We start from the raw sequence: 12,410 nt of genomic DNA, 5'->3' as shown, positions 1-12,410 counted from the left end.
CAACTCTTTCTAGGTGTGCAAATTTTTATGGCAATGAGTGTACTTCAGTTAGGTTTTACTATTTATATGATGAAAAAAATGTGTTGGCAAGATGCAAAACATATACAAGGATTATTAAAGTTTTTAAGTACAAGTGAACTACATGAACATTTAAAAATATATTATAACAGTTATTTATTGAAAAGAAAAGTATCCAAGGCAAATTCTAACTCATCTAAAAATAATATTACTAAACCAACTTACATAATATTACGTAACAAATTACGGATTTTTTCAATTGAAAAAAATTAATGTTTCAATAAAGTTTTTATCCAGAATTCAAGTTTGCGTGTGAGTCTTTTGTAGTTCAATTGAATTAAGAAAGACATTAATTGCAAGAGGTTTCCAAAATATACCAAAATTTGTTAATACTATAAGAACTGTTATAAACTATATTAACAATTTTATGAAAACAAAAAGGAATTAACAGAATTAAAATTTAAATGGTACAAAATTTAATCTCACATTTAATAAATGGATAAGTGTAAGAAATAGACATTACTTAAATATAAATTCAGAAAAGAAAATTTGGAACATAGGATCTGCAATAAATATTAATTCAGAAAAGAAAATAGGATCTGCACATATTTTAGGAAGTATGCTACCTACAATATGTATAGAATTAGTTAACTGCAAACTTAGGAACATGGATTACATCTGAAAGGTGATATTGTCAGCAAAACTACTGACGAAAAAAAGCTGGGAAGTTCATTGATGGAAATCAGCAATTATGCTATGCTTATGAAATGAACACACAGAGGTCTGGTTCCTGAGCAAGTGCCATATCCCGTGTGGAACAACACAGCTTTTCCTATTACTAACATAGGTGAAGCTGAAGGAGTGGGAGAAAAGCCTAAGCCATTCCCTAGCCAAGCAGTCAGTTAAATCGACGATATACTTTCAAGAGGAACAACCAGTAGTTGAAAACTGAAGCAATTGCATTTCAGTCCAGTATTTGTCAGAAAAATTCTAGTGTATCAATAGTAATTAGCAATAGAGAATAATGCAGGAGTGTAAACAGTCCAAAGAAAGAGCATAGTGGCAATTGTACATTGTAACAGTCGTTCAGTGCTAAACTGAAGATCGTGGCTTGGAGGTGGTGGAACCAAGAGTGTAGGGAGGTTTGGTTAGCGGTCACATGCAGGCTTGAAGTAACAGGAATGGCTACAAAGAGAAGTATAAGGACAAGCACTTCAGGCATTGGTTAGGGGGTGGGACTCTAATCAGATACCATACAATTTTAGAAAAACTGGCCGAATAATGGGAAAAGGACTGGGCAAATAATTTTTGAGAGAAATGGAGTGATAAAAATAAGGGCAGGAAAACTAAAGCAAAAATTTAGATAGTCCAAGAAAAATATTTACAGTTAATGCAGGTGTTTTAAAAACATTATTTATGACTGCTATTTTATTTTATCCAAAAATTTAAGTTCGGTCCTGTATTTAAGTAGAGTTAAAAATTCAGAGAGTTGATTTTTGCTATTTGAATTTGAACTGCTAACACAAGGAATACTTTTTAATGAATTACTATAATTTTTTAGACTTATTGTCCTGATGAGCAGATACAGCAGTAGCCAAGTCAAGAAATTTTCAACGGAGCTAGAATTAGAGTTGGCATTCTGCTTTTTGGCCATTTCAAGAGTGTGATATGCCTGGTCTAACTGTATTGGTATTTTTGCTTTGGATGGGTTTATTTTTGGGGCACTTCACACACTCACAGTAAGAAGCAACGAGGACCCTGATAGTACTGCACTTTGGTTCACTGATCCTTCCTTTATGGGAACAATCTGTCATTTTATGTAGGAGTGAGCACTTAATACATTGTGGTTGGAAATAGCAGTTGTCTGACAAATGGTGCCATTGTTAGCAATTATAGCACTCTGGCACCCGATTCTTGGACACATATTTTTCAGCCAAAACCGAAAAAAATAATACATTTTTTAGTTTGTATATTTTATCAGTATTCTCATTTCTAACAAGATCAGTCATGAATAATGGCATTGGAACCTTAGTCTATCTTCTCATCAGTTGCAAGTTTGCTGACAGAAAAACTTCGTTGAGTCAGTGTATCAATGATATTTTCTTTTTTAATACTAGTGGCCAAGACACGAATCACGACCTTAATAGGACGGGCATATTTAGCCTTCAAAACATAGTGTTCAATATTATGTTTTCTGAAAAGGGCACTTGAGGTATGACGGTTGTTTTCAGCATGTGGTAGGATTTTTAGAAGTTCTCCATTTAGTTTCCTAAGGAACTTAGCTTCAGTAGTATTAGCCCGCTTTATCAAGAATTCTTCACGTGAGAGATTACCCAGGTTAACCACGACTGGAGGAATAGCCTGGGGAGGACAAGTACTTGATTGCTGCTGTATAACTTGAACCTCTGGGGTTTCATTATTCTTAGCATCTACATTTTCTGCATTCAGTACATTAAATTGATTAACAGTTTCTATTGGCTGAATTATCAATTTTAATCTGTTTTGCAATTTTAAATCAATCACTATCTACACTAGAATTCTCTTCATCTACTTTACCTTTGGGTAAAACAATGCCTGAAGAGCAAGTCAAATTACACTTACCTCTCAGAATATTTGCTTCATGCCTTCCTGGATCAGTTTGACTGTTGGTTTGGTAGCTGAATCCTTGTCTGCGGCTCATTGTCTCTGTTGATATAATTTAAGATGCATGTTGGAAGCTTCAGTCTATGTATCCAGATCTTAAAATCTTTCCATCATATATTCTTGGGTATTAGTCTCAAAAGCCTTAGCAGTATTGACAACTCCAAAGGAAGTCTCACAGTTAGCATCGATCTCTGTAGTGATGCTCTCATTCACACAGTAGTCTGCCTTAGGCAGTTGCCTTAAGGCAGGAACTCTTTGGTGTTGCTGCTCATTACGAACAAGCTACGAGCACCAAAGCTGAAGACCGAAAGTGTATCAAAATAATAAAAATGCTCATGGAATTCAACTTGGGGTAATCAATATATTATATCAAAAAAATTTAGAGCAGGAAAAGCAAATACTCTGGATTTAGAAACTTCTGATTCTACTTTCGAAGAAAGATAAGAAAGAAAATAATAATATTCTTGTACCTTATTTAAATATGAACAAGGATAGTAACAAGGTTGAAATATTAATTAACAAAGGATTGCTTCCTAATTAAGAAAATTTGAAAAATTATTACGATATCTAAACATACTCCAACTAAAAATGCCATTTCATCAAAATATATACTTATTGAAATAATAATAAAAAAAAAAAAAAAAAAAAAAAAAAAAAAACGCTAATGCTATATTCTAAAATATGCTGGAACAGTTTGCTCTTAATGATGGAACTGCTTTTTAAATTAAAAATTCATAACTTAACTGGCTGTGGAGGCATTATGTTGGAAGTATTACAACTTATTAACAGCAAAAAAAATTTTTTTTGATAATAAACGATCTAAATTTGGTGCTTAATGCATTTTGATTTTAAAATGATATATTTTTGAAAATATATTTCAATGCTAACAGTGTCTTCACTAAAACAAAACTAACTTGAAGTGGAGACACCATATATCACCACTTTTTCATCACTCTTCTTCAGCCAACATTACCGTATTAGTCTATCAGTCAACAAATATCAATATTTTCAGTTTGGTCCTGTCCTGGCATACCTTTAAAGCACCTAAAAAAAAGAATGGTTCTCGTATCTAGTTTCTCCATCATTTAAGAAACCACTTCCTATCTGCAATAATAGTCTTAGCAACTGAACTCATCCCTAGAGGGGTGTTATTTCACAAAGAAGGGAAAAATATAGAATAATTGTCTAAACTGGATCCCGAAAAGATTAAGCTTTCAGGGAAATTAAATTTGACAACTCTTCATGACTTAAAGCAGTTAAACAATGATGAAAGGCTTTTTAAAATAGTTTTTTTATAACATTTCTTTATTGTTGAGACATAAATCTACATATGTTGACTGATGAACAACTAGAACTATGTAAGCATCTGTTTATTTTAAATACAGCTCACATATTTCAGTGCATTAAACTTAATATTTATATATAAAAATCATAAACACAGAGAGCTAATAAAACACAATTGATGTAGAATTTAAACAATAACAAAATCGGATATTGCCACTGATAGAAAGTTAACTGTACCATAAAGATTCAACATAGTGCAGATATTCAATAAAGTATTTTGAAAGAGTGCAGTAACTATGTTACCGTGAAAGACCAAAGTTGGAGAATGTCGACTTTCACCGGAGAATGTTAACATTCACCAAATATGTTGGTGAAAGATCGAATATTGCACTACATTCTTGTATATTCGGACCCTCACTGGTGTATGTCGACAATCACAGATATGCTCTGGTGTAAGTCGAAAAGAGAGGTCATAAAGTGCCATAATAGTTTAAGTTGTTGCAATAAATAAGATTTGAATCACATAATTTAGTAAGTTTTTATTACTGTTATTTTATTTTCTCATTCAAAACGTACTGTATAATTAAGTAAGTTTTTAACTTCTATTATTTTCCTTTCTCATTTTGAACGTATTGTGCGTTTTAGGTTCTCATGTTTTTAAGTTCTTATTTCAAGTCTCAAGTGCGTTTATTTGCAAATGAATTACGGTAAAGAAAATATAATATTGCTATATGTTCAACATTCACCATTAGTACATGGTGAATGTCGACATTGACCGGTGTAAGTCAGAAATAAGAGTATTTGGAAAATATTTCGGACATACACCAAGAGACTATGTGAATGTTGACATTCACTGGTGAAAGTCGACTTTCTCCAGATTTCGGTCTTTCACCGTAACAACTATATACCACATGAGATCACTGGTAATAAACTTATTGTTATAAAATTATAACTTAATTATTCATATTATAGGAATACAAAAACAATAATTTACCAGAAATAATGTCCTCAGGAGCCAGCTGCCTGCCAAATATTTTATCCTTAGAAATATATGTGTTTTCTGTATCAAGATAAACCTAAAATATGTTAATATTATAAAGCATTACTTGTCAATGGGAAAAAAAAACTTTTCTTCATCAAGAATGAAATTAAATTTCTAATATGAGCATTCTTTCATGAATTAAATCAAAAATGCTATTAATTTTTCATCACCATCATATATAGTTTTTTCAATGAGAAAATAAAAGTCTATATAATGAACCGCAAAAAAGAAACTCTGCAGTCACGACTGCCTACACAAAAATTACCCACATGGATAAAAATTCACACAAATATGCATTGCATACACACATACAAAAACATTAAAAAAAATTTCTTTTTTGTTTATATAATACAAATTCATATTTCAAAACAGAAATAGGTTCTTAAAACTATGAATTTTATTTCAATTTATATAAGATTCATATATAACACACAATACAAAGTCCAAGACTTAGAATTGCCAGGACTTTGGCAATTTCATATCTAGTAAGATGAATTGTAGATTACAAAATTTAAATCTAATAAGATGACATGTAGAAATTATAAATTGTTGTTAAATAATTGTTGTTAAGAAATAATGAAGCACTTATGACTTAAGAGAATCAAAATTTACAAAAAGGGGGGTTCAATATTTATTTATTTAACATTTCTTTAAGTTCTTTTATTTTTTGTATGTGTGTGTGTGTGCACTAATATATTTTCTTTAATTTTATAGACAGGTCAGATCTAATTTCTTGTTCAGTTACAAAGTTCAATAGTTCAAATCCAATAATTTTTAAGTCAAGAATTCACACTAAATTGTATGCCAAAATTTTTTCATTTTTAAACCTATTTGTCATTTTCTCACTACTGGTAATGATGTTTTCTGTATTTAAAACTACTAAAGATTTCACTACCCTTTAATAAATTAATGATTGCCAGCACAATGGAAAACTGCTATATTATTCTCATATATTATTTCTCCACTTTTCTTCATTCTCTCCTTTTTGGATGTGGATAAGTTTCTATTTATTTTGTGTATAGTTTTTTTTTTTTTTTTTGTCTATATTCTCTTGGTCCATTTTTATCATATTTTAGTGCATTTTTTTACTGTATTGAGCTTTTCTAATTGTATTTATTTTTTTTACTCCAATTTTTTTGTGTTTGTTCCCCTTTAGCATCATGTCAACAGACAGTAACCAATTTTTTAAGTTACTCCTTAAGCACATGAAATTCTTGAACCATCTCCAGTTTTTGATTAAATGCAAACACCACAATGTCATTCCCAGACTTATAGAACTCAAATGTAGTTTTGAATCTTCTGTTCAGATTTAAAAAATTATGCATAAATTCAAGTTGCCACTTCTTCGTCACATGAAACACACGTTTGTCTAAAACTGAATATGAATTATGATACCTTCATTTAAAAATTACCAATCCTCCTACAACTACCATAAAATTTTCCTCTTTCAATCATAAGTCTTCGTCTAGAACCAATACTGCTTGTTAACACCATAAAAAAGTTCTTGTTTCTAAATTTCAAAAGCTTACACCTCAAACGACCAGTCCCAGCTTCCCCAAATTATCGACCCTATTGAAAAAGCTTTTAAATTCCCTAAAATTTCAGAAATGCAGGACACATTCCGACATTTAGTTACACGCAACGTGGATTTTAACAATAGCAGATTTCAAAATCGTAAAAAACAACCTTATATTTAGCGTAGGTATAATGAAATACTCAATCGATTTCGAGGGCAGCTAAAGGTCCCTCCTCATCAGGAGAAAGAAATACATAGAAAGAAGAAAATAGGAATCACAGAAACACGTGGTGCTTATCAGCACTGCATGTGGTTATAACTAGATTTTTAATCAGAGTTGCACTGGCCGCCTACTTTTACTGAGCCAGGCTGTCTGATCAAGCATAAAGGAATATTAGCGAAGTTAAAATAGGGAGCGAGGGGCAAATGCACATTACGCTCAAAATCTGAACTTCAAATAATGGAAAGCAACCACTGAACGGATTTTTATACCCTCTGGTAGTACCAAGTGCGAGGAGGTAACGCCATCTATCGGCAAAAATAATTGAATTAAGACAGTAGAATTTTAAAGGCATTAGGAAGGACTGGATTGGACTTCAAATCATTAACTAAACTTTCTAAATCTTTGTGAATGTGAAAAGCCTCAAGAAAATCCAATTCGCCTATGGAAGAAGCCTTTTGGATGATTTTTGCAGACCCAAAATCAAAATTATGGTTAAAAGTCCAGCTATGATACGCTATTGAAGACTTGTTAATTTCCCCTTTTTTGACATAAGATTCATGTTCCTTGATACGAAACTTCAACGCTCTTTTTGTTTGGCCAATATATCTTAAACCACACTGACATGATATACTATAAATTCCCCAAGAATTCAAGACAGAACCGCAATCTTTTAGAATCGAAGGGTGAATTTTATTAATAGGGGAGAAACCGACTTGAAAATTGAATTTCTGGAGAATCCGTGCAATTTTATAGCTAACAGAAGGATAAAATGGAAGCACGACAAGGTCATTGATATTATTTCTAACAGTAGAATGTCTTCTTTGATGGGAATCTGAAAATTTTTTGACGGCTTTATCAATAATCACGGGAGAAAATCCACGGTCAATCGCAACTGCTCTCAAATAATTAAGTTCATTGGTAAGCAAAGATTCAGAGGAACAAACTTTTAGCGCGCGGAAAACATAATAGTAAAAAGAAGCCATTTTTTGCTTAACAGGGTGGCATGACTTGGCATGGGGTGGTAAACAAACTGCAAAGGGTTTACGGTACACAGTGGTGCTAAAATCGGTTTCATTGCGGATTATAAGAATATCGAGGAAGGGGAGGGAATTGTTGGATTCAATTTCAAGAGTGAATTGGATGGCTGGATCAATTGAATTCATAATAGATAGAATCTCGGATAAATCCTCTTTATAACCGTCAAAAAGTGCGAAAGTGTCGTCAACATACCGAATCCAAAGACGAAAAGATAATTTATAATGACGACACTTTCGCACTTTTTGACGGTTATAACGAGGATTTATCTATTATGAATTCAATTGATCCAGCCATCCAATTCACTCTTGAAGTTGAATCCAACAATTCCCTCCCCTTCCTCGATATTCTTATAATCCGCAATGAAACCGATTTTAGCACCACTGTGTACCGTAAACCCTTTGCAGTTTGTTTACCACCCCATGCCAAGTCATGCCACCCTGTTAAGCAAAAAATGGCTTCTTTTTACTATTATGTTTTCCGCGCGCTAAAAGTTTGTTCCTCTGAATCTTTGCTTACCAATGAACTTAATTATTTGAGAGCAGTTGCGATTGACCGTGGATTTTCTCCCGTGATTATTGATAAAGCCGTCAAAAAATTTTCAGATTCCCATCAAAGAAGACATTCTACTGTTAGAAATAATATCAATGACCTTGTCGTGCTTCCATTTTATCCTTCTGTTAGCTATAAAATTGCACGGATTCTCCAGAAATTCAATTTTCAAGTCGGTTTCTCCCCTATTAATAAAATTCACCCTTCGATTCTAAAAGATTGCGGTTCTGTCTTGAATTCTTGGGGAATTTATAGTATATCATGTCAGTGTGGTTTAAGATATATTGGCCAAACAAAAAGAGCGTTGAAGTTTCGTATCAAGGAACATGAATCTTATGTCAAAAAAGGGGAAATTAACAAGTCTTCAATAGCGTATCATAGCTGGACTTTTAACCATAATTTTGATTTTGGGTCTGCAAAAATCATCCAAAAGGCTTCTTCCATAGGCGAATTGGATTTTCTTGAGGCTTTTCACATTCACAAAGATTTAGAAAGTTTAGTTAATGATTTGAAGTCCAATCCAGTCCTTCCTAATGCCTTTAAAATTCTACTGTCTTAATTCAATTATTTTTGCCGATAGATGGCGTTACCTCCTCGCACTTGGTACTACCAGAGGGTATAAAAATCCGTTCAGTGGTTGCTTTCCATTATTTGAAGTTCAGATTTTGAGCGTAATGTGCATTTGCCCCTCGCTCCCTATTTTAACTTCGCTAATATTCCTTTATGCTTGATCAGACAGCCTGGCTCAGTAAAAGTAGGCGGCCAGTGCAACTCTGATTAAAAATCTAGTTATAACCACGTGCAGTGCTGATAAGCACCACGTGTTTCTGTGATTCCTATTTTCTTCTTTCTATGTATTTCTTTCTCCTGATGAGGAGGGACCTTTAGCTGCCCTCGAAATCGATTGAGTATTTCATTATACCTACGCTAAATATAAGGTTGTTTTTTACGATTTTGATTGTCATATTAGCGTGTTTCTCTTCTAGTCTAATAGCAGATTTGTTTCAAATTTAACCAAAAGGAAAGAGAGGCCTTATGTGAAATTCATTTTAATACTAGTATTATAATTTCCAAAGCTGATAAGGGCGGACAGATCATTATTATGGGCAAACATATATATGTTGAAGTAATCTCAAAACTGATAAATGAAGGCCCATACTACTTCCCTAAAGATTCTTCAACTCCTCATCTTACAAAATTCCATTTTGACCCATAGTTTCCAAATTAGGAACAGCATCATATCTTTAGCCCAAGTATTTAGTTTCCAGATTTTCTCCTTTACTTTCTATCAATATTCACACTCTAAGAAATTCTTTTTAAGTAGCTGACAAACAAAGATTTTTCTTCCCTGTGTTCCATTATGGTTTCTTTGGATGTGAAATCAATGTTTGCTAATGTTCCAGTTAAAGGGAACCCTAAACTGCCTTGAAATTATGCTTTGAGAATTCCATTTAACACATACTGAAATTGAAGAGTTAATTTCTCTTACTAAAATCTCTATGAGTCAAACATACTTTGTTTACCAAAATGAATATTATTGATAAATTGTAGGATTAGTTATGGGTAATCGCCTCAGTCCTGTACTTGCTGACATTTACATGCACTATTTTGAGGTCAAATTATTTGATAATTTGACTTCAACTTTCTTTTTGTCTCTGGATTCACTGCATAGATGATATTTATGCACTTTTTGATGGGAATCAAGAAGATTTATCCCAAATTTTATCTATTATGAATTCGATTGATCTAGACATCCAGTTCATTGAAACTGAATCAGATTCCTTGATTTTCTTATAATTTGCAATGAATCTGATTTCAGTATTACTATTTACTGTAAACCCTTTTCTGTTTGTTTACTGCCCCATGCTCAGTCATGTTACCTGGCTAAGCAAAAATTGGCTTCTTTTTACTATTATGTATTTCATGCTCTCAAAGTTTGTTTCTAAGAGCCTCTGCTTACTAATGAACTCAATTATTTGAGATTAGTTGTCAGTGATCAAGGATTTTCTTCCATGAAAATTGATAAAGCCTTTAAAAAGTGCCATGAAAGAACACATTCCCCTATTAGAAATAACATTAATAATCCTGTCGTGCTTCCATTAAATCCTTCCGTCAGTTATAAAATTGCACGGATTCTTAAGAAGTTCCAATTTTCAGGTATTTTCTTATCTATCAATAAATTTCATGGTTCAACTCTTAAAGTATTGGGGGAATTTATAGTATATCATGTAAGTATACATTGGGCCAAAATAAAAAAAGGGTTAAATTTTCGTATCAAAGAACACGAGTCCTATGTCCAAAAAAGCGAAATTAACAAATCTCCTAAAGCTAATCATTGTTCGAAATTTAAACATAATTTTGACATTGGGTCTGCAAAAACCATTCAGAAAGTTTCTTCAGTTGCTGAATTGGATTTTCTTGAGGCTTTTCACATTCACAAAGATTTATCTTGTTTGGTTAATAAGTCCAATCCAGTCCTTCCTAATACTTTTAAAATGCTATTCACTTAATTTTTGAATTTCATTAATATTTTTGCTGAGAGATGAGGCGGCCTTCTTGTGCAGCTTAACTGTAGAGCATATATATGACTATAATGCCCACTGCTTTCCAGTCTGGCAGATTTCTTTGCTCTTGATGAAGATGGACCTGTACCTGTTTGCCCTCAAATCGACTGAGGTTGTTCTGTTACTAATTTTATGTCCTTTACCTCCTCAGAAGACTCAGGGTTCATGAAGTTATGCAAAATTCGCTCCATCCTCTTCATGATAGGCTTGAAGGAATCGATAACAATGTCACTGAACAGATAGCCACTCTGTTTATCTCAGCTTATTAGGATGTTGCTGATAGGCTATGACCTGGACTTATTCCTGTTTTAAATTAAAATAATTTTTGCTTTAATAAATGTAGAATCAGTTTAACTTCTAACCACTTCTTTAGATGGTCTTTCATAGTTGCATTTGGGCATGAATCCATTGTGCTTTCCTCCACCTTACAAGAAGAACGTTTCTTCTGGATTTACTTGAGTCCTTGTTACAGTGAACTTCCAATTGTTAAAAGATAAAAGAATATTAAAAAATACCTTTATTTGCCTGTTCTTCTGCACAAAATATTTTTCTGTGTTTAAACAATGTTAAAAGATGTATAGGCATACTGGACTCAGCTTGTCATGTGTGTTATTATTTATTCTATGTGTTCATTTGTTATGCAAAGACACAACCATATTTCTATATTAAAGTCAAATTTACATTAAAGAACACTATTTTCAGATTACAGCAAAAATTCAAAGAAAAGCTGAATAAATTAAAGAATACTCAAACAAATGGTTCTATAAATGGATCCAGAAACTTTATGAAAATGCTGAGAATTACATAGTACAAGCAGAAATATCTGTGTAAAGACTAACACTTAAGTCTCTTCTACCAAATCTCAAAATTTTTATAAATTCAACCCCCCCCCCCAAAAAAAAAATTGTAAATGCACTGTATGTTTTTAAAATTTTGATCACAAGTAACAGAAGCTGATTTCCTACCTCATTTATATATTAAAATATCACACAAAATAAATCACAAATTTGTAAACATGTTATTAAGATTTTCGTTATAAGAACACATACTTTCATTATTTTCTCTAGTCTCATAAAGCCTACTCACATTTGAAAAACATAGAATTGATAGTGCTTGAAAACTATTAAACTTTTTTGATACATTATTTTAAGGCACAATTAAAAAAAAATATATATCTAGAGATTGAAAGAAAAAAAAATATTTTACTTTCATTCCTAGAATTCGAAATCCTAAAATTTTTGCAGGTGGATATTTTTCTTTTTCTAAACGAACTTTTTCGTTTGTAGCAGTTGGATCGTGGGTCACAAGACCTATTTTAATATCTAGCACTGATGGCTTCTGGAAATTTTGACAAACGTCTTCTAGGCATAAGTATGTCATATCTATGCAGAAGAAAATAAAATTCTTGAAAATTAACAGCACAGAAATGTGTACAAGACTTAGTTACAAAAATAGGCATAACAACAAAATTTTATGAAAAATTATTTAATAATTTTATTCGTAAGAACAGAGTTGAAAAAATGTAAAAATAAA

General features: G+C 32.3%; 1 protein-coding gene across 5 annotated transcripts in view; it reads right to left on the bottom strand.

The window, feature by feature from the left end:
• Ipk2 (Inositol phosphate kinase 2) overlaps nt 1–12,410 on the bottom strand; it is a 34,257-nt gene that overhangs the window by 8,193 nt on the left and 13,654 nt on the right. For 3 of the 5 annotated variants that reach the window (XM_085821971.1, XM_085821969.1, XM_085821970.1), the window contains 2 exons: nt 12,084–12,259; nt 4,940–5,021 (listed from right to left, as the gene is read on the bottom strand). In XM_085821971.1, the coding sequence (XP_085678097.1) occupies nt 4,940–5,021; nt 12,084–12,259 (258 nt within the window). Of the gene's footprint in view, nt 1–3,575; nt 3,706–4,939; nt 5,022–12,083; nt 12,260–12,410 lie in introns of all 5 variants that reach the window. The other 2 variants (XR_015042599.1, XR_015042600.1) reach the window with 1 other exon arrangement.

This window comes from Stegodyphus dumicola, chromosome 8 (assembly GCF_044657685.1).
Source record: "Stegodyphus dumicola isolate Sdum_Otavi_A_Nest chromosome 8, ASM4465768v1".
Lineage (NCBI taxonomy): Eukaryota > Metazoa > Arthropoda > Arachnida > Araneae > Eresidae > Stegodyphus > Stegodyphus dumicola.
The sequence above is the reverse complement of the archived record's forward strand: the minus strand, read 5'-3'. Positions and strand labels throughout refer to the sequence as shown.